Source organism: Diplotaxodon limnothrissa, linkage group LG7 (assembly GCF_057381915.1).
Source record: "Diplotaxodon limnothrissa isolate DT_005_m linkage group LG7, D_limnothrissa_male_GT1.1, whole genome shotgun sequence".
Classification (NCBI taxonomy): domain Eukaryota; kingdom Metazoa; phylum Chordata; class Actinopteri; order Cichliformes; family Cichlidae; genus Diplotaxodon; species Diplotaxodon limnothrissa.
The window spans coordinates 64,262,108-64,284,154 of NC_140602.1; the positions used below are offsets into that span (position 1 = coordinate 64,262,108).

Consider the following 22,047-nt stretch of genomic DNA (forward strand, 5'->3'; position numbering starts at 1 on the left):
CTCCTGTTCATGTTTGTCTGAGCATAAAAATTAGATTTGATTCATAAGAATTATAATGCAGCAGTAACTTAAATTATTGGATAAATTATGACATATTAAGAAAAGTCAGATAATTCTAAAGTGCCGTATGATGCTGATGCTGTTACACAGCAGTCTTATGTAGGGATGTTGAATTTTTTGAAAAAGATACATGTTACAAAGTCAAGTTGTGCATTTTCTATAGTGTAATATTAATGTAATACAGTGTAAATTATCCTGAGGTACCACAGGAAAAAAAAGATGAGTTCCCAGAGTAAAAATAAATCTCATCCCTCCTCCTCAGCTCAGACACAGTGCACGCTCCTTTAGAGCTGCATACGATCCACCATCACAGTGTGAAATCTGTATCTGCTAGCAGGGCCTCTGTCAGTCTGTCTCGCATGATCTCCTTAGTTGAGTAAAAAGGCAGATACAGATTAGAGTGACATGTCTCTGACTCAGGGAAGTGCTGATCACAGGTGCCACTCTGAAACTGCACCTTCATCTTGACCTGGTCGATGCCAAGAATAGGAGCTCTCCTGTAACCAGTCAGGAACCCTGATGAACAACAATGGAAAGAAAATATAATTTTACTTAATTAATGATAGTTAGACAGCTATCAATGTCAGTATATTGTGAAAAAGCTCATCAATATCCAAAAAATTCTATAGGAAGATAGCACTGCTCATCATTTTTGGTCATTTGGTTGGCTCACCTAAGCTAGCTTATACTAAAAATGTTATCTCATTAAGCAAATAATTAACAACGTTTTAGTAAATTTGAAAACTTTTGCATACATCTTATCATCATCACATCACAGGAAAAAGTATTTTTGCATATTTGTCACATTTATGTGTAAAAAGTAAATACAAAACACAATTGTTAATTTATCATTTCATTCATTAAGGGAAAAATTATTCAAGCCTAGCTGGCCCTATGTGAAAAAGCAATTGACCTCTAAATGTATTAACTGGTGGAAGCATCCTGGCAGCAAGAACTGCAGTCAAGTGTTTGTGATAACTGGTAATGAATCTTTACATAGCTTTGGGAGGAATTTCGGCCCACTTTCCTTGGCATACGTTTTTGTACTTTGAACAAGCATAATAAAAACAGAATCAGGGCCCAGTGCAAAAACACATGGCTTTTTTAAAAGGCTTAACCAGGCTATGAAGAATCTTTCATTTGACTGAAATATTGTTATTAAGGTATATTCGTCAGATCTGCAATAAGCCGGGTACTGACCTATTCAAATTATAGTAAGAGAGTCACTACGTTGTCATTATACTTAAAATCATCTGTCAGAATTTGAGGTGTTGTGTCTCTTTTGCATTTGATGACTAACTCAAACATAAAGCAGCTTTACAGTATATTAATCAGAACAATGCTGCTCTCTAATATATCTTGGTAAAGTGCAGAAAAATCTAATGTTTTATATGATACAGTGTGATTTCAGTAACATATCATAATGGAGGCTTCAGCAAGTACTTACGAAGGAAATCTTTCCTCTGCTCTTCAGTTAGTTCATCAAATACCTCCCAAAACATCTGTATGGTGGGGTGGCGGTCATGATATTTCCAACCATAACTTGTGTTCTGAAAACAGTGAAAATGACTGTTATAATAGAGTTTTTAAAGTCAGGCATATATACACTATGTTGCCAAAAGTATTCCCTAACCCAGGGGTCAGCAACCTTTAAGACCCAAAGAGCCATTTGGACCCGGGTTCAACGTAAAAGAAAACACTGGGAGCCGCAAATACTTTTTGACATCTACAATGAAGATAATATATATTGTTTTTTACCTTTATGCTTTGTGTGAAAAACTAAGGTGTGTTGCTTATGAAATCCATGAAGTGCTACAGAGAAAGTTACATTTTATTAATGTAATTAACACATTTTGAACTCTTAAAGAAACATAACAAAAGGAAAGACACCCAGCTGAACTAAAATGATCCATGTAGCAAACAAAAACTGTGAGCCGCCACCCTTATATCGCCTTTGGGCTTTTGGAGCCTTGACCTCACTTTTAAAAAATAATTGGAAAAAAAGCACTATGCTGCTAAAAAATGAAAAATAGATATTTGCAAAATTCTGCCTAAATATGTATTTTACCTGGTTAATGTGTGTGGCGGGGCGTGGTCTGCAGGGGAGGCGGACGCACCTGAGCGCCACCCGCAATCACACCTCGCCGCCTTAACGTCTGTGCCATCTATGCTGTTGTGTTGTTGTTGCTATGTGTTGGGCTGTGAGCTGAAAAGCTACAGCTGGCTGTATGCGTACAGCAACCGTGTGTGAAAAGTGGTCAATAAAGAGATGCTGAAAAGCACGTTCATGGAGACATCGTCGGGTCTGCCATGGTATGTTTACAATGGGACTTCTGCTCCTGAACCTCTGCGCACAGCGTCTGCAAATCGGGGCTGTACGAAGTCACTTTCATCTTCACGCAGGACTGTAAGCTGTCATCTGTGAGGCGTGAGCGGCGTTTGTTTTTAACATAGTTCACGGTGGAGAACAGCTGCCGACATAATGTGGATCCGAAGATCCATAATTGGCCTACCTGGGGTTGAAAGTCTCGATAAATGCACGGCGTTTCGGCGGGTACACCGGCTTCCGCGAGTGTGGCGCTTATTTTGAGCGATGAAAAAATAATAAAATATAATTTTATTTTTATATTTCAATATCACAATAATCTTCCAATGTAGAACTACAAGTTGAAAAAAGAACTAACATAAATAAAATACACTTCAGTTAAATACTTTTAATTTATTTTCCCAAGCCACGCAGAGCCGCACTATACGGACTAAAGAGCCGCAGGTTGCCGACCCCTGCTCTAATCCATCCAAATCATTGAAATTGAAATTTCCTCGCTATTAAATATTCCATAGTCAGCTGTTAGTGATATTAAAACAAAGTGGAAGTAATTGGAAATGACAGCTAGTCAACTGATGCTAAGGCTCATAGTGCACTTAAGTCACCAATGTCTGCAGTCTGCTATTGTTACAGATGTCCAAACTTCATTGGTTTCCATGGCTGAGCAGCTGCATCCCAGCCTTACATTGGCAAACACAATGCAAAGCGTCAGATGGAGTGATTTAAGCATCTCAACACTGGACTCTAAAGCAGTGGAGATGTGTTTACTGGAGTGACGAATCACACTTCTCTGACTGGCAATCCGATGGATGTGTCAGGGTTTGGTGGTTGCCAGAAGTACTTGTCTGACTGCACTGTGCCAAGTGTAAAGTGTGGTGGAGGGGCGGTTTTGTTGTGGGGCTGTTTATCAGGAGTTGGGTTCGCCCCCTTAGTGCAGATGAAAGGAACTCTTAATGCTTCAGCATATCAAGACAATTTCATGCTTCCAGTTTGGGGATGGCCACTTTCTGTTCCAACATGGCTGGGCACCAGTGCACAATACAAGGTCCATAAAGACATGGAAGAGCGAGTTTGGTGTAGAAGAACTGGACTAGCCTGCACAGAGTCCTGACCTCACCCTGATAGAACATATTTGGGATGAATTAGAGCAGCAACTATGAGCCAGGCCTTCTCCTCCAACATCAGTGTCTGACACCACAAATGCACTTCTGGAAGAATAGTCAAAAAATTCACATAAACACACCTAAACCTTGTGGAAAGCTTTCCCAGAAGAGTTGAAGCAGTTATAGCTGCAAAGGGTGGGCTGACTATTGTATTATACTATCATACAAAAGTCTGGATTAAGACTGAGATGTGACTCAAGTTCATATTTGTGTTAAAGCAGCCGACTGAATGCTTTTGGCAGTACACAGTTATTGTGCTACAGGACAGCTGTGAAACTACAGCCTGTGTCTGTTTGGCTGAATGTACCTGTTTGAACTTTTCCCAGTCATACACGTCCTGGCCGACCAGCACTCCCTGCAGCTCCTCTGGTCGAAACAGCCTCACCAAATCCTGCTCACACACCAGGAAGAAGCCTCGCTTGAACTCCTGGAACAGACTCTCCACTGATGTGTTGAAGGCATGATTCACATAGGCCTCCACAAACTCCTTCCTGTTTAGGAGGGAAAATGTTAAATTAGCAAATATTTCACAGAGACAAAGGTGCTGCAGATGAACCTCACAAACACTTCATGTTTTATATGCTTACTTATTTTGACTTGTCAGTGGCTTTCCAGGAGTTTGAGGATCCAGGTCAACATATGTTCCATCCCAGATTATCTGTAAATTAGTTATAAATCAGATGAGTTTAGCTGCAAAACCTGAGAATGAGACAGATTACTGATCATCTTCTATAGTAAAACACATACCAAAAAGTCCATGTAGAGATTATCCAGAACATCATCTTCATAGTTTAAGATGGTCTGCAGACTCCTTTAAAGAAATTAAAACAAAAAGTTGTATCAAAAGAAGTTCAACTATGTACATTTTACAGCAGCCACAAGTTACTGTAACTTTTGACACACCACAACTTAAAATACATCCATCCATACATTTTCTTCTGCTTGTCCAGGGACAGGCTGTGGGACCAGCAGCAGCATGTGTTACTGAAATGAAATGGATACTTACCGTCCTACAGTCGGGCTGAACTCCTTCATATCCTCCAGTGTCGGCTCTAAACCGAGTAGCTTCTTGAACAGAACCAGTGGGAATGGTAAGTGTATGATACACTGGTTGTACAAGGCCAAGCCACACAGTAGTCCAAACAGGAAGAAGTTTCTCTTGCTCTCCTCTGTTGCCTGCATTAATAAAAATTCACTTTGGTTTATTTTTGGTTCATTATTGCTTATCGTTTAAATTTTAATCTTTTAACCAATTTTATACAGTTGGTGGGTTCAGTTTTAAAGTCTTACATTGGAGGGAAACCATGCCAGGGTTTTGGAGTCATTGAGCATGAACATCCCAGATTCTTCTGACACCATTTTAAGAAACAGGTGGTGAAAAAGGTCTCGTTTGTAGACATCTTTGATGTTTGGATCCTCATCAAAATGGACCTGAGAAATATAAATATTAGAGATGCTTCTGGAAAGAACAGTTGCAGAAGAATGGCTATGCATTAATCATCAGGTGAAAATCAATCAAATATTCACCACAAGTGGCTTCTTGAAGTCGCTGTGAGCAGTAGCTGCCAGCTCTCTGAAGGTGCTTTCGAAAAGTGATGCGCGCTGCAGGTGCAGTTTAAAAAATTTGGGTTTTGACTGGGAAATCCATCCGTATTGAAAATCAAAAACCATCTGTGGAGGCGCCTGCTGTTCATTCTGCAAGACAAAACAAAGTATCATGATTTTAAAATAAATTCTCTATTTAAATCCAATTGTGATGTATATAAGGCAGCTGGTGAACCACGTGAGCTAGACTGGCTCTTGCTTCTGTTCTGAGGTTCTGAAACTGACGCCTGCCTGAACTGTGAGTGAAAAGAGTGCTGAGAGAACTAAAACAAATAAAACAACAAAATGTTGGAATCTTCTGCAGCACTGAGGGCAGCTGCTGATTCATGATTGTATTCTGTTAGTTTATTTTCTGTTGTGACTCCTTTGTTTTTTATAGATGGTTGTTTTGTCTGTTATATAAAACTGCTGAATAGTGTAGCTTTAAAGTGCGATCACTAATACACACTAATGCAGACTGGAAAATTACAAATTCTGCTATTGTTTTCCTGTAACAGGGTGGTGAAGTTACCTGAGTGAATGCAGAATTCATGTCAAAAACCAGCTTCTTTGATTTCAGATCCATCACAAATGGGTACTTGCACAGAATCACAGGCAGATCATCTGCATTCTGGAAAAAAAAGGAAACAACCCACATAAACAGTTAGTGAGCTTAACAGTGTGTTAACATGAATGAGTCATTTGGTGGGTTGACTGCCATCTTAGCAGGTTCAACGTACTTGTTGTCAGCTGACCTCACCTTGAGTTTTGACTTTGTTCGCCAACGTTTGAGATCCTCCTTTAGAAACATCTGCCTAAGCTCGAGGCAAAAAGTTGTTTCTGGGATTTTCTTGTTTATCTCATTGGTCTTAAAACAAGAAGTGGTAGTATTTGTTATACTGGCTGTGTGAAAATCCAACTTTTTTTGTTGAAAAGCTGAGCAGTAATACATTTAATTAAATTTTGATAATTTGTGATACTGACATAGTACATATGCTGGAGGATTAGCAGTACGTTTCTGGCTTGAGCGTCGCAAGAAACAGACTTAAAGATTGGAATCCACGAGAGGGCCGTCTTCCACACCTGAACATATCTGATCATGTCGGAGGGTGACAGTGAGGACCACCATTCCCCTGAGGATGACAAAGTTACAGTCAGCTCTTCACTGGCTGATATCATGGATTAAGAAGTCTAGAGTGTTCATTAGAATAAAAAGCTATCATTTAATACATTGATGCATTTAAACAGTATATACTAATCCAATAAATACACTTTTAATAGACGTGCTGAAGATTTTAAAGTTGTTAAAGTCTGCCTAAATATATGCCTGAACAACAGACTTTAAAATTGCTTTAAAAACAATTAAATTACATTAAATAATAATTGAGTTGTGACATAATTATGAGCTCTGAATCGCAAAGCTTCAGCAAGGTTTTGGACTAATTCCTCAGATTTGTTAAATTAGTTGTTAGTTTAGTGTTTTTTGCATAGGTGAGATTGTGTTATGGGAAATGCATTAACTGCTTTGAGAACTGTTGGAGTTGGATAGAATGATGTTGATGTGAGAACTGCACTAAAGTCGGGACAGCCAGTAAGCAAAATAGTAGGTGTCACCGTACCTAAAATCTGGACGCTTTCATTGGGGAGTCGTTGCATGGTAGCAGCGACTGCATCAGCAAGCCTTTTGCTTTGTTGCCATCTGCATTTCTGTATGCATGCATGCAGAAGTTCATTGAGAAGCAGGAAGATCCTCAATCCTTCCACTCCCACAGGGTTCATATCAACAGATGGAAGCAGCTGCAGAACAGCAGTCTCAGCCTGCTGATGCAACTTGTTATTAATTAAAGGTTTAATTAAAGTCCACTTCTTACTTTTTTAGTTAACTGCTCATCAGGTTACAAACGTGTGTTAGTCACATTCCAGTTCAATACCTCTGCAAAAACAACATCTTGCATCACCAGCTTCTCAAAACTTTGCCGTGCAAGTGACAAGTCCAAACCGGAGTACGTTGGTGAAGTTTGGAAATGTTTATCTTTGCTGACATGAAGAAAATGACAAATGTGTATCTTCAAATGTTAAATTCAACAGATATAAAGAAGTCATGATCATGCTCATAAATGGTGTTCTTACCTCCTGTCAAGAAAGCTTTGATTCATACAGGATGGAGATGTGAGCATCCTGTGAATTTCCCTGCGAAGAGTTCATGAGGTTAGTCAGTAACACTAAGACTACAGTGTACATGCTGTGCAGCAAACCAGTTACAAACAACAACAATAACAGCTGCTTTTGTGTTAGACTTACTCTTTTAGATTTTTCCACAGCTTTGGATTATATGCAGAGACCCATTTGTCAATCATGTTATCAATAGAGTGTTCTGTCACCTTGTTCTTTGTGCCACTGCCTGACTCGTGATCAGCGCCCTGTGAAAGAAGCAAAGGTTCATGTTTGGTTTAGACACATGACCTCACAAGTAGATATAACTGGTAAAGCCATGTTTACATCCTCCCACAGGTATCCTTACTGCACTGTATGCATTTGTGCTGGTACCTCATTAGGCGTGCGTGTTGCAAATGAAGTGTTTCCTCCTGCATAGATGTTAGAAATGTCTAGAATAAAAACAGATGAGAAATTATCTACCTAAGAGTCAACTGTACTGTATGGGATGGTTTTTCAGTTCCAGAAAGAAATATAAGATATAGCGACTTGCTCTTACAGTGGGCTTAATTTGTGACATTTAGTCAATAAACCTTTTTGTTGTTAACTGTGGTTAACTTGGTTATTTGGATCAAATTCAGGTCCAGTTTTATTTGCTTAAATTTTTTTTTCATCAGCACTTTAAAAACATACAGCAGAAAACCTAAAACCTGCCGTGAGTTCATGACATTTATTTTTTGGATTATTTTAAGTTTTCCAGTATTTGATGCGTGGCCAAACATTTTGTCTATGATTATATTCAAGCCCTTATAGTCAGAATTACAAATTATTTTAAACTAAGGCTTTACCCAATTATCTATTGGGCTATTGGCTCATCCGTGTTACACCTGCAGCAAGTGCAAAGCCCAACAGTGCAGCTCCTCACTGGTTTCAGAAGACTCAGTACCTCTGAGTAGCACTTTTTATTGTTGCATAGTGAATATATGTGTGTGTGTCTTTGTCAGGTTTATAACCTCTATCTATACAGTTGGATGTGACACACCTTAATTATTACTCTAACAATAAAATTATTTAATTGTTACTGTTAGTTTTGTGTAATTGTAAATTGAATCGACTCTTCTGTTCAGATAAATGTATTTACCATGTGGCAGTTGCACAGGTAGTGGCACTGATGCCTGAGTCTCTTCTCCACGTCCCAGCTGCCCTTGTTCATTACACCCAAACGAGTACACCTTCTTGGATTCTGTCAGTACCAGTGTGTGGTAGCTGATTGAGAAAAGAGTGCATGAAAAGGAAAGTCCACAATGTAAAACATGCTTTTTCAAAGGTTTTAAACATCTGTGTTGTTGGTGGACCTCAGTATGATCACTCTGAAGATATAAGACAGAAGTTGAAGTTTCCTGTTTGCTCAGCAGTAAACGCTTTTCTTTTTCAATTATTTATGATATAATAATAATTAAATGTTACCTTCCACATGCAACCTTTGTGACCTTTGCCCCCCAGAGCTCTGCAACAAGCCGAGGACGCTGTTCATTTTGTAACGAGTTGTGGCCAAGCTGTCCATATTGACCAGAGCCAAATGTAAACACTGCACCGTCCTGAGAACCAGACAACAGTTCATATTAATTTTTGCCATGTACATATAGTTATCTCAGGAGTTTGTGGAAAAGCAATTAGAAGCCAAAGAATAAGAAACAAAAAGGCGCTTTCATAATTAATGCAAAATAAACAATGATAGTATGAAAGTACTGGAATTTCTTTCAAATTAAAAAACAGACAAATAAAATAAACCTCAATATAAATAACTGGAGTCAACTTTAAACAAAAAAAAATAAAAAAGAACACAGATTGAGTGTATATCAAATATCATGCATTCATCTATTATTTCCTCCTGTAAAGCAACCTTCAAATTAAAGCGTAAAGTAATTTGAAAGATGCGCAAAGAAAACAAAAAACAAAGATTATGGAAATAAACATGGAAACAACGACAAAGACCACAACTGAAATACTGAGTTCAACACTTCACACAACAAAATACATCTTCTGACATCTATCAATGTTTTAATCACAGCTCATTTAAATCATAGTCAGCATTTAATTGTTTCTCTGCTTGTTCTGGTGGTACAATTTTATGTGAGCCTGTTAACTGTTGTTGACTCACCTTTGTCAGAGCGGCAGTGTGGTCCTTCCCACAGGAAATGGAAACAGTTTTCTTCATGTTTAGGTAATGAACCGGAGTCGGTGTATGTCTGTCTACGAGAAAAACAAAATACTGAATATTGCATGTATATTTTGATACCTGCACCTTGAGTACATATACATCAGATTCCTTCTGGGAACCACACTTCAGTGCAATATTGACAGATATTGACAGATACTGAGAGTGAGAGATTTAAACTTTCGTTGTAGTACCTTGTGTGTCACCCAGTCCAAGCTGTCCACAGTCATTTCTGCCCCAGCTAAACACTCCTCCAGAGACAGAGAGGGCGAAGCTCTGCTCTCCACCTGCAGCGACCTGGACCACTGGGATCGCTGACAAAGATCTGACATGCTGGGGTGAATTCACGTATTGCTCGTTTGTGCCCAGACCCAGCTGCCCCCTGGAGTCCTGGCCCCAAGTATACAACTGACCATCTGTGAGGAAAATCAACATAATACTTTTCTATCATATTAAACTCCTAAATCCACTAAACCTGTGAAAAGGATTCGTTTTCATTCAGGTTCACAAGCCTTTTCTTGCTTACTACATACTTCACGCTACCTTTTGTCAAAACGACTGTATGCTGGCTCCCACAAGTCACCTGAGACACCTGTTTGTTGCGCAGTGCTTCTGGTGTGCTGACAGAACACATGCAAGAAGTGATCAAACTCTTCTGTGATTACAACGGCAGGTTATTGTGAATTCAACTGGAAATTGAAGGACGATCCCTTAAAAACTGAAGCTGCAAATCTTTGACCTCACCTGGGACTGAAAGGAGGGCGAGCTTGATCCACACAAAAAACGATGCCGCTTTCAGACAGAATCCTCACCACATCTTCACCACAACTCACAGCCTCAATCTTCTCTTCGCATTTCACAATCTCTGCAGATTTACACACAGAGCAGGTCATAGTGGATCAACACAGGCAGAGAAGTGAAATTGAGACAGAGACATAAAGCTGATACTCACTCTGTTTCCCTCTCACTCTTCCCTCATCTTGGCTCTCAACTGTGTGAATGATGTAAACATCCCCATTTCTTTTAATGAAGGCAAGCAGTCTGTGACCTGCTGAAAGATCTGTGACTTGAAAGCTGAGGTTTAAAGAGCGTACTCCATCAGCAGGTGAAATATTTGAGGGTCTTTTCAAGCGAAAGCCCTGCTGCCAGTCCTCTCCCCATGAAAACATGATGCTAAAATGACTGTGCAGTACAAGCAGCTGCTTTTTATGACTCAGGTGGAAGTATGAAACGAAACCTGACTGGTTTATTGAGCAAAGTCAGCTGTGAGAAAACAAAACTTACAAACAATAAAAACACCACACCTAGTGAGTCACTGGCACGTGGTTTATTACCTTAGCTGGAAAACCAAAAACGAAACTGGAGTTGACGTGTGCAGATTTTGCATGACAGCAACATATTTACCTATACTGAGCAAGTCATTCGCATGAGTCACGAAGTTACTCTGCATTTGGTGTTTTCTGAAGGAGGTGTGGCTTTTACCCTAAATAACAAGAAAATGTGTGAGGCTGTTAACTGTTAAGTATACCAGGTGTGCAAGATATCATTTGTGCTTTTTCTTATTTTCTGTCATACATACCATCACAATGATGGATGCTCATATTGAACATGACCTAAGATTCAGACAATGGTGTCATTATATGTACAAGTAATCGCTGTGAGCTAAAAGCTTGTAAGTACTTTGTTCCAGACTGTTTCTTTAAACTCTTGGCTCTGTATGATGTCAGTGAGACCAGGTATTCCAAATATTATCAGCTTGGTGTCACGATGCCGGGTCTTATGACCCAGTGTTTTGAGTTTAGTTTATTTGGATGTTTATATGATTAAGCTCATGAGTTTTTCTAGTTCTTTGTTATTAGATTCCCCTTGTGTCTTCCAACCCCTGTTAAGTCTCCCTTGCCCTTCATGTGTTTCATGTCTGTTATGTTGTCAAGTTCATGTAGTCATGTCTGCGTTTCATTATGTTTCCTATTTTATTTTCTAAGAGGTTCTGTGTTTTGTTTTACTCTTTCCCTGTGGCGTTGTTATGTCCACATTGTGTCTACTGTGCCTTTCTGTCCCATGTTTCAGGCTCCTATGTTCTGTCTTCTCAGTTGCTGTTAAGTTTGCATGTTTAGAGTTCAGTCAGTGTGTTTCCTGTTTTACTTTGAAGGTCCATGTCTTATGTGAGTGATTCTAGTTTTGCTTCCCTTGTCTCGTCCAGCCTGATTACTCCCAGCTGTGCTCTCCTTCTGTGTCTCATTCCCTCGTTATCCCTCTGTGTATTTAAGCCCTGTGTTTCTCTTTGTCAGTGTTGTGGTCTTGCTCATAGCTGTGTGAGTTGCCATGTGTTTTCACGTATGAGTTAGTTGCAGTTTTCCCCAGTTTAGTTTGTTCTTTGTTTCCTTCCCAAGCCTGCAATAAAGCAGTGTTTTGAGTTCACTTTTGTGTCTGTGAGTTTTGCGTTTGGGTCCTTCTCTTGCCTGCACACAGCCGAAACATGACACTTTGGCACACAGCTGTGGCTGAGGATGGAGACTCCACCCACCTATTGTTCAAATCTTTTGTTTGTGGAAGCAGCCAAACAGAGCGATCCTGGTTTAAAGGGAAGGGGTTGGATTATTCTGAAGCAAGAATATCAATATTGAGAAGGAAATGAGCAAAGTGGGTCACTTTCAGGTAACTCCAAGTAAAACTTTAATAGTAAATCCACATCTGGAACACAGAACAGTGTAGTTTATGTTGAAAACTAACATTCTTTTTTACATAATGCAAAGTTTTTCATAAAATGATGCAAATCTTTACTTACATATGTTAACATTGGCAACACTGGCAACATTGTATAAGTGTGGCTGATTATGATTTAGAGAGTGCAGTTATTTTGTGTATTTTCTGAGCTGTAACATTTAGGGGAAAAACTATGAAATACTGACAGACTTTCTCCAAATTTTATAATCTAATATTACCTATTTACACTTTAAAAAAAATATACACACAAGCATAGATGCCAAGTCATCATCATAAATTTTTTATGTTCCAGAAACTAAACTAACAGGCAGAACACACAGCCCGAGAATGGACGAAATCATGACGCTGCACAGAGGGAGACACAAACAATATATACACACCCAAGAAGGAGGCAAAGATCTCAATGTCAGACTATTAAATAAATCCAAACCAAAAGTCCAAAACGCTGGGTAGAAGACGCAGGATCATGAGAGTAACAGTAAGTATGTTTCAGTAACTGCAAACGCTAGACTTAATCAACAATTACTTTTTACTGTTCAATACAGTAAAAAACTGTCTTATAATACTGATCACTTATGGATCCTCTTATTGTTGCTCAGGGCCTCTGTGAGTTTGGTTTGCATGATCTCCTTAGTTGAGTATAACGGCAGCTCCAAGGTCGAGAAGCACGTGTGTGTCTCAGGATAGTACTGGTCATAGGAGACGTCCTCGACTTCTTTAACTTTGACTTGCATCTTGATTTTGTCCATACCGAGAATAGGCACCCGGTCAAATCCTGTCACAAACCCTAGAAGAGGAAAAAAGCAGAAATCGATGAATGTCGTGAGTTTTTGTTTACTTTTCTGCATGTTGGGGTGCTTTATCCACAACCTCAGCTGCTGTGTAACTGATGTTTCCTACCACATGTTCACTGCATCGATTAGCAAATGTCAAAACCTTCCTGAGTGATCAAAACTTTAGTAGTCACTGTGATGAAGCAATGTTGCAAATTTACAATGGTAAATTCCTGCTAATAAAGCAGATTAGTAACGTAACTTCCATTTACATGTTAAAATTTAACTAGCTTTTATGATCAAATCAAATACTTACAAAGGAAAGCTTTCTTCTGGTTCTCAGTCAGTTCATCAAAAACCTCCCAAAACATCTGTATGGTGGGATGGCCTGCGCTGTATTCACCTTCATAATGTGTGTTCTAATCGTAGTGAAAGAGGCTGTTAGATATATTGAAAATAATTCATTCAAACTGTAATCAAAGCATGCACAAGGATGTGATAAAAAAATTGCAGACAAATTACATCTTTGTGTCACTAACAGCTGTTTACCTGTTTCAGCTTTTCCCAGTCACTGAAGTCTTTGCCCACCATCACTTCTTGCAGCTCCTTTGGCCTGAAGAGTTTCACCAAATCCCGCTCACACACCAGGAAGAAGCCTCTCTTGAACTCCTGAAACACATTCTCCACTGATGTGTTGAAGGCATGATTCACGTAGGCATCCACAAACTCCTTCCTGTTTGGAAGATAAAAGTAGTGATTTAAAAAAAAAAACACAATCACACTTTGGTCAAATCATGAACTGTTCTGTTCCTTTTTGTTTAAAGAGTGGTCGCTTTATATCTCTGCCATGGTCATTTCCCATTAATTGCTTAAATTACTTGCCTATAAACAGGCAAACTGAGGGTGGTGTATCGCACTGGACCTTGTTACCTTTTCTAACCTTAGTAGTAAAAATAAGGAAATTGGTTGGTTGATTATGTCCTTGTTGTAACTATGCTTCTTGGCAAATAAACTTAGACTATTGGAAAGCCTGATTATTCACCCTCAAATTGTGTCACATTTGCAAGGAAAATGCATTTGTGGGTTGAGCAGCAGAGTTGAGCATGTGACTTTCATCCATGACAAACTTTCCAGATCATCTCTGCTAATGCCAAACAGCTTATTCTGCTATTGGCTCTTGTCTGGTGTTATTTGTTGGATTGATTGGATCATTTGCTGGCATACACCCAACACATCACACTGTTTCCACCAAAACCTAGTTTTATCCGCACTTTGACCCTGTGATCATACAGTAAAATTTTGTGGTGGTGTCTTCTTGATTCACCTGTCTCTGATATCCCCTGTTTTGGCCTTCAAATTTGGAGGTGGTGCTAGGGCTCACTCCATCAATGTGCCTTGATTGGCACAATCAGGTGCATAATAAGCATCTGATTGTCAGAACTGCAAGTACCAGAAGCCTAAAAATGAGAGTCAATAGCAGAATAGGCTGTTTGGCTTTGGCAGAGAAGATCTGGCATGTTTAAATGGGCGCCACGCACAAATGTGCACAAAAATGACCCAATTTTAGTGGAAAAAAACATGCCAATTCTTTCCAAGAAGTGCTGTTACAACAAAGAAATTATTTACTAAATATAAATATTCTTTTATGTGATGACGTTTTATTATGTCTAGCTTCTCTCTGGCAGGATAATTCATAGTTTGCTTTTCAAAAACATGTTATAAAAAACACTTTAATTGTCCTCACTTATTTTGACTTGTCACCAATTTTTCCGAATTTTCTGGATCAAGATCGACATCTTTCCCATCCCAGTTGATCTGTTGAAAAAAAAATATTTTACTGCTTTAAGAATTGCGAATCCCAAGACCATTTTGAAAACTGTTTTGATTTAAGTTGTGTGGAAAACCCCTACCGAAAAATACATGTCCAGGTTTTCCAAGTCATCATCTTGGTAGTCCTCCAGAATGTACTGCAGACTCCTGTAAACATAATATAGTTTAGGATCATTTGTATAACCAATCAACACCTAAAACTACAAATTTGTGTGAAGTAAATATAACTGTTATTAAATTTTCTGCCTTACTCTCCAACACTTGGGTTGAATTCTATCAAATCCTCCAGTGAAGGCCTTACACCGAGCAGCTTCTTGAACAGCACCAGTGGGAAGGGTAAGTAGATGATGCACTGGTTGTACAAGGCCAATCCACACAGAACTCCGAACAGGAAGAAACGCTGGTCTTCCTGAGTTGCCTGGTGTCAACGGTGAGGACAAATTTAAATCAAAAGTTAGTTGTCAAAGACTGTATTGATGACTATCATCTGTACTAAACTATTGTTAGTTATATTGTATTATAATCAGTTAAAAGAATCAGAAAATTCTGAGTCTAATCTTATTTCCAATCAATAGGAAGGCTTACTTTTGAGGAGAACCATGCCATTGTTTCAGAGTCATTGAACATGAACATCCCAGATTCAGCTGAGACCAAGTCATGAAAGACTTCATAAAAAAAGTCTTTCTTGTAGACCTCATCGATCACACGATTTCCATCAAAGAAAACCTACAAGACACAGGGGCAAAAAAAGTTTAGATCAAAACTGCATGAATGCACGAGTTTTTAATGTTATCTGTGCCTTGCTGTGTTTACCACGAGTGGCCTCTTGTAGTCTCTGTGATTCGTATCAGCCAGTTTTTCAATAGTGTCCTCCAAAACTGACGCTCGCCTTAGCTTCACTACGAACTGAAAGTCTTCCAAAACTGAGGGATAGCAACCGAATGTCCCCCAAAAACTAAAAAAGACTTTTGTCACTTCTGTAAGCTGAAATAAAGTGAATGATGTCAGTTTTACTCTTTCTCAAAGAGAGAGAAATATTCTGTGTCACATAAACACCAGTTTTTGGAAGGTTTTTTTTACCTTGGCATGGTAAGCATTCATGTCAAACACTGTTTTCTTTGATTGCAGATCCATCACAATTGGGAACTTGCACAGGATGAGAGGCTCAGCATGTGAATACTGAAAGGGAAAAACCCATAGAGGTCTTTAAGGTTTGATTGCGCATAAAAACCCCCATAAATTTCTTCATGTTGTTTATTTGAACACTGGGTATTGACTAAAAAGTGACCGAACCAAAGATGAGAAGAATGGAATAACAAAGTATGACACAGTAGATTACACACAGACACACTACTTTAGACCAGAACATTTTACCTTTCGTTGTGACTGTAAAAGCCAATGTTGCAAATCCTCCAAAAGGAAATCTTCATCAGCTGACACACAAAAATCGCTTTCTGGTATCCTTCGAGTTTCTGCAACCCTTCTGTTTGCCTAACAACAGAACATCTCATTATCTATTTATCATCATTTAAAAGGCAGAGAAAGGGTTGCATTTCACTTTAGGAATGAGTGAAATGACTGTTTTAGGATATTTATACTAACATTGTACATATATTGGAGGACTAGCAGCAGATTTCTGACTCCAGAGTTGCGAGGTACAGGTTTAAAGGACAGGATCTCTGATAGGGCCTGCTTCCACACCTTAACGTATCGCACCATGGTGGAGGGTGACAGCGAGGACCACCAGTCACCTGAAGAAAAACAGAGAAAAGATAAAAAGGACATGCCATGAAACTTTGAGCACTTTCTCACCTTCCAGATTAAAAAGAGTATTGTGATATCATGTAGACAGCTGTGACAGTACCTATGATCTTAAGACTTTCATTCGACAACCTTGTTACTGCACCAGCTACCGCCTCAGCGAGCTTTATGCTCTGTTGCCGTGTGTGTTTCAGCACTGCATGCAGAAGCTCATTGAGAAGAAGGTAGATTCTCAACCCCTCAACTCCAACTGGTTTCTGGTCGAGGGAAGGAAGCAGGCGTAGCACAGCAGCCTCGATCTGTTAGTTTGGCAAGGATTGCAAGAATCGATCAGCAGCAGTTAGGTCCAGGTACTGTTACATGTGTATTACATTAGGCAGTAGAACGGGGAATTCATACATTATGGAGAGATGCTGATTCCTCAAATTATTAGTAGGATATTTATAAAATAACAAGCAAACAAGAAGACCTTTTGCTACAGATTGCATGTATTCTAGCAACATACCTCTGCCCAAACATTGTCCTTTGTTAACAGGTTCTTGAAAGCAAGCCGTGCATGTTTTAGGTTCAAGCCGTGGTACTTCAGTGAAGTTTGATAATGTTTATCACCGCTAAGAAGACAATGAACAAAGTCCACATATAAGTATGGCACTTATCCATAAGAAAACATTTACCAGCTAAAACAATATTTCAGTTCTTTCAATCCTGAAACACCAGATCTCCCACCTTTGAAATGAGAAAAAGAATGTTGTGCACAGAAACTGTGTATTTACCTTTGTTGAAGGAAACTTTTATTCAGACAGGATGCAGAGGAAAACGCCCCGTAGATTTCCCTGTGAAGATTTAATATTTTCATCCGATTGCAGAAAAAAATGTTTTCAAAGAAATAATTTGAATGAAAGAAACCATACAACACCATGCAAACCAACAAGCTGTGACTGCCAGTGCATCGTACTTACTGTTTAATCTTTTTCCATGACTTTAAATCACATTCAGAGATCCATTTGCCAACCATGTTATCAAGACAGTGTTGTGATGCAAAGCCACAGTCTGTGTTTGAACCCTCGTCAATGTCCTGTGAAGGAAAGTAGTGACTGTTTACATATTCACACATATTCGCACTTCCTCCCATCACAGTCTGTACCTAATGTGTTAGTGTCAGTACCTCATCAGACGAGCATGTTGCAAATGAACAGTTTTCTCCTGCAAAGATGTTTCTGATTTTGGGCCCATTGGTGCCTTAAATGATAAGTAAACACGTCACTTCTTTCATAGATAAATTACGGTAATTGCATCCTCAATTTGTTTATTATCAGAGGTGTAGTTACCCTGTGGCAGTCGAACAGGCAGCGGCACAGATGGATTACTCTCCTCTCGATGTCCCAGCTGCCCTTGATCCTCACAACCAAAGGAGTAGACCCTCTTGGATTCAGTCAGCACTAAAGTGTGATTCCTGTGTAGATGATAATATACTAAATATGTATACCTCAAACCCACACATACACTTTACTAACTGCTTTACTTTAAGCATTTTTTATTTAAGATGCTTGATGTTGTCTCTGATATCTGTTAGTCTCTTCAGTGATAATATAATAACTTAAGGTGTTTTTACATTAACATGCTCATGTAACTGTATAACCAGTGATCTTTAAATTAATCTATTTTTTTAACTCTATATAAAAACATTCTTCTAAGAGAATAGTGATACATTTAAAATGTATAATTGCTTCACATGGATGTAAAAGCTGAAAAAAATAAACAAAGAAACATTCCTTGTTAAAGGATGAGACTGATTCTGCAGGATCAGATCTCGGGTCAGGATGCATCTTGTTCAGATTAGGTCAGAACAGTCAGTGAAATGTCCTAGCTTTGTTTGTTTTTTTTCTTACTCTATATAAAATAATAAAATAATAATTCCTGGGATACATTTAAAACTTTAACCTCTGTATCTTTGATGTGAAAGCTGAAAAATATTCAAAGTAACCTGAATATTTCATGAATTAAACAGTATGTGTGTCGTACCTTCCACATGCAATCTTGGTGACCTTTGCCCCCCAGAGCTCTGCAACAAGTCGAGGACGCAGTTCGTTGCGTAGTGAGTTGTGACCGAGCTGTCCGTGTTGACCGGAGCCAAATGTAAACACTGCCCCATGCTGAGGAGCCAAACACACAACCACAGTGTAAAGTCCCACAGCCATTTACTTTTACATGACAACTGTTTTAATATGTTTGCAAAAAATAAAGAATTAAGTTGCTTTTAAAATTTGTGTCCCAGTGGTAAGTACGGCATCAAAATCAAACTCCACAGAGCTTTTCATTCTCTTTCAGCTTTCTTTTTTCATGTTTAGAACTTGTAACTTCTATAGGAAGATGTTTTTGAGACAACATTCAAAATCCTTTTTTTTTTGCATTCCTTGAATAATTTCATTTTTTTTGTTTAAATCCACACTCTTTACAATAATATATTAGTAAGAAAGGAGAGCATCAAAATGCTCCAGTTGTCTAACCTTTGTCAAAATGGCCGTGTGGTCCTGTCCACAGGAAATGCGCTGAGCTTTCTTCATATTCAAACACTGAACAGGAGCTGGTGTGTGTCTGTCTATAAGGAAAAGGATTGTCAGTGTTATTATGTTACCAGATTATAATGTTCATTAACATACAATAAAGTTAGGACATTTATTGTAAAGCCACAGTACCTTTTGTGTCTCCCAGCCCGAGCTGTCCACAGTCATTTCTCCCCCAGCTGAAAACACCTCCAGAGACAGAGAGGGCGAAACTCTGGTCTCCTCCTGCAGCGACCTGGATCAGGGGGATCGCTGACAGTGATGGCACATGTTGAGGTGATCTGCAGACAGACTTTCTCGTACCCAGACCCAGCTGGCCCCTGCAGTCCTGACCCCACGTATACAGCTGACCATCTGTGGGAGAATCAGCTTGTCTCTGTGAAACACTCTCACTCCTGATATCTTCAACTTTTACTCAGAGTTTATGTTTAATGTCATGACCAAATGGAAATAAAATTTCCAATTCAGATTTCATATATAAATGCTTGTATGCACAAAAGATAATGTGTACCTGATGGAGAAAGTGAGACTGAAGTTTAAAATTCACCCGTCCTTCTAGGCTTTAAATGATTAGATCTTATTTTGAGTGCACCAATAAACTGCTTTAACCTGCCCACAGTAGCTAAACACACAGTGGCAAAATATTGTTTGTTCCTACATCTAAAATACTCTAATTACTCATTAGATAGATCGATACCTTTATTTGGTTGTTTACAATTGTACCATGCATGTGTATTATAATTATACAATTTAAAATATGTGGAGGAATGTATATCTATATAGACATGTATACAAAGACAAATAACATGAACTACACGACAGATGTTGTTAAACTACAACCTTAGGGTCCGTGCAATCATGAAGTGCAAGTTGGCTGGACTGATTCAGGGTCTCTTAATTATTTTAGCTTGTTTAAATAAAAACCTAAGATGAGATGGCTGCTGCTCCCTGACCCTGGTTCTGCTGGAGGTTTTTTCCTGTTAGAAGGGAGTTTTTCCTTCCCACCATCACCAAGTGCTTCCTCAGAGGGGTTCTTTGACTGTTGGGATTCCTCTCTATTATTGTAACGCCTTTACCGTCAAACATAAAGTGCCTTGACGTGACTGTTGTTGTGATATGGTGCTATATAAATAAAACTGAATTGAACTAAAAATCTTTAGCGCTTGCAAAATTCGACTGTACCTTTGGTCAGTGCAACTGAGTGCTGACTCCCACAAGCAACCTGAGAAACCTGCTTGTTAGAAAAAGCTTCCAGTGGCCTGAAAGAGAAAGAGCAGAAGAAGAGAACAGAGCTGAAACAGCCATTTATGAGCGCTAACTATGAACCCAAATAAACATGAATCACACTGTATACACTCCTAGGACTACGATGGAGTATTAGGACCACATTAAGAAAAAGAAATTGTGTCAATTTTGAAAATAAAGTTGACACACCCACCCAGCACATCACCCGGGTACCCACAGGAGGGCGGTACAGGACAAAAAAAAAAGCCAAACCAGACTGAAAATCATCACATATTCCAGGGCTGGAATACATATATACTGTTTATACTGTATCTAATTATTAGAAACTGTTTAATATACGATTTTTACATTTTTTGCCTTCTGACCAGATGCAGCTGGTCACACACTGTGTTTATGTAAGGAAAAAATGTCTTGTAACTTAAACCGATTCTGTAACTCATCTACAAAAAGCATTTTGTAAAAGGTAGACTATAGCAGCACTGGCAGTTTGTCTTGAAACAGCTGTCATCTCCACATTATAACACATTTTCGACTTTTTTAAATAATATTTTTTTCTTAACGTGATACTAATACTCCTTCTCACAGGACCAATAATAATAATAATAATAATAATAATAATAATAATAATAATAATAATAATAATAATAATAAATGTTTGCACATCTGTATCTGTTACCTGGGAGTGAAAGGTGGGTGTCTGGTGTCCACACAGAGAACTTTGCCGCTCACAGACAGCAGTGCGACCACATCATCGCCACAACTCACAGCCTCTATCTTCTCTTTGTGTTTCACAAACTCTGCAGATTCACAAGCCACAAACACAGCAGGCGTGAGTGGACACAGTTCGGTTAAATGTAGCAGAGAGTGAACTTGTTAGTGACACCGATACTCACTCTGCCTGCCTCTCGCTCTTCTCCCATCCTCGTTCTCGTTTGTGCGGATAATGAACGCGTTTCCGTTACTTTTAACGAAAGCCAGCACGTTTCGACCTGCCGACAGATCCGCGATGTGATGGCTGATGTTTAAGTAATGAACTCCATCATCAGTGGTCGTGCTGTCGGTACCGGAGCCGTCTTTCACGTAAAACCCGCGCTGACAGTCCTCTCCCCAGGAAAACATGTTGTCGTGTGTTTAGGGGCAACAGCTGATCCTCACTGTGTCACTCTGCAGTCTGTCAACAAGAAACGAAACTTAAACTTAAGCATGCCGCTGCACAGCATCCGGAAAGGAAACAATAACACGAGTCAGCTGATCTGTTAAAGTAACGAAACGAAAGTAAAACTGATAAGAGATAATCATAATAACAATAACAAGGAGAGGTCAATTGTGTAGCTTTTCATTTGGTTTCGTTTCACACGCAGGAAGTGGACAAAAATGCATGTTTGTATTGTACAATGTGGGAAATGTTGATACTGCGTTTAGCTGGTATCAACTTTTTATGTAACAAACCTTAAAAAAAGAGAAAAAACCAACTACTGTATAAATTTAAAGGCTTGGCAAAAATCATGAAGGAGAGGTTTCTAAAAATAACATGATTTATTGATGCATGCAATTGAGATAGAGGTATTTGGCTCATACACTTCAATGGCCCGTCTTGGCATAACAGAACCCCAGATGTGATGGGCATTAGAGCAGGATCCCC

General features: G+C 39.0%; 2 protein-coding genes across 2 annotated transcripts; both read right to left on the reverse strand.

Annotated features, from left to right (window-relative positions):
* Nucleotides 1-367: 367 nt before the first annotated feature.
* LOC146629544 (E3 ISG15--protein ligase HERC5-like) lies at nucleotides 368-10,674 on the reverse strand. The gene is made up of 23 exons (XM_085358693.1): nucleotides 10,458-10,674; nucleotides 10,250-10,370; nucleotides 10,049-10,125; nucleotides 9,700-9,921; nucleotides 9,449-9,540; nucleotides 8,755-8,885; nucleotides 8,429-8,553; nucleotides 7,681-7,739; nucleotides 7,435-7,553; nucleotides 7,264-7,323; nucleotides 7,065-7,170; nucleotides 6,753-6,951; nucleotides 6,118-6,266; nucleotides 5,894-6,001; nucleotides 5,666-5,764; nucleotides 5,077-5,244; nucleotides 4,840-4,980; nucleotides 4,556-4,725; nucleotides 4,297-4,360; nucleotides 4,137-4,207; nucleotides 3,857-4,040; nucleotides 1,508-1,610; nucleotides 368-576 (listed from the first exon to the last, which is right to left on the reverse strand). The coding sequence occupies exons 1-23, from the start codon at nucleotides 10,672-10,674 to the stop codon at nucleotides 368-370; spliced, it is 2,994 nt and encodes a 997-aa protein (XP_085214819.1).
* Nucleotides 10,675-12,801: 2,127 nt separating this feature from the next.
* LOC146629545 (putative E3 ubiquitin-protein ligase HERC4) lies at nucleotides 12,802-21,525 on the reverse strand. The gene is made up of 23 exons (XM_085360132.1): nucleotides 21,299-21,525; nucleotides 21,082-21,202; nucleotides 20,343-20,419; nucleotides 19,293-19,514; nucleotides 19,104-19,195; nucleotides 18,619-18,749; nucleotides 17,925-18,049; nucleotides 17,762-17,835; nucleotides 17,556-17,671; nucleotides 17,370-17,429; nucleotides 17,102-17,207; nucleotides 16,700-16,895; nucleotides 16,438-16,586; nucleotides 16,210-16,326; nucleotides 15,916-16,014; nucleotides 15,649-15,819; nucleotides 15,422-15,561; nucleotides 15,087-15,260; nucleotides 14,916-14,982; nucleotides 14,750-14,820; nucleotides 13,555-13,738; nucleotides 13,322-13,424; nucleotides 12,802-13,019 (listed from the first exon to the last, which is right to left on the reverse strand). Exons 1-23 carry the CDS (start codon nucleotides 21,522-21,524, stop codon nucleotides 12,802-12,804), a joined length of 3,039 nt encoding a protein of 1,012 aa, XP_085216258.1. The 5' UTR covers nucleotide 21,525.
* Between the last annotated feature and the right edge of the window lie 522 nt (nucleotides 21,526-22,047).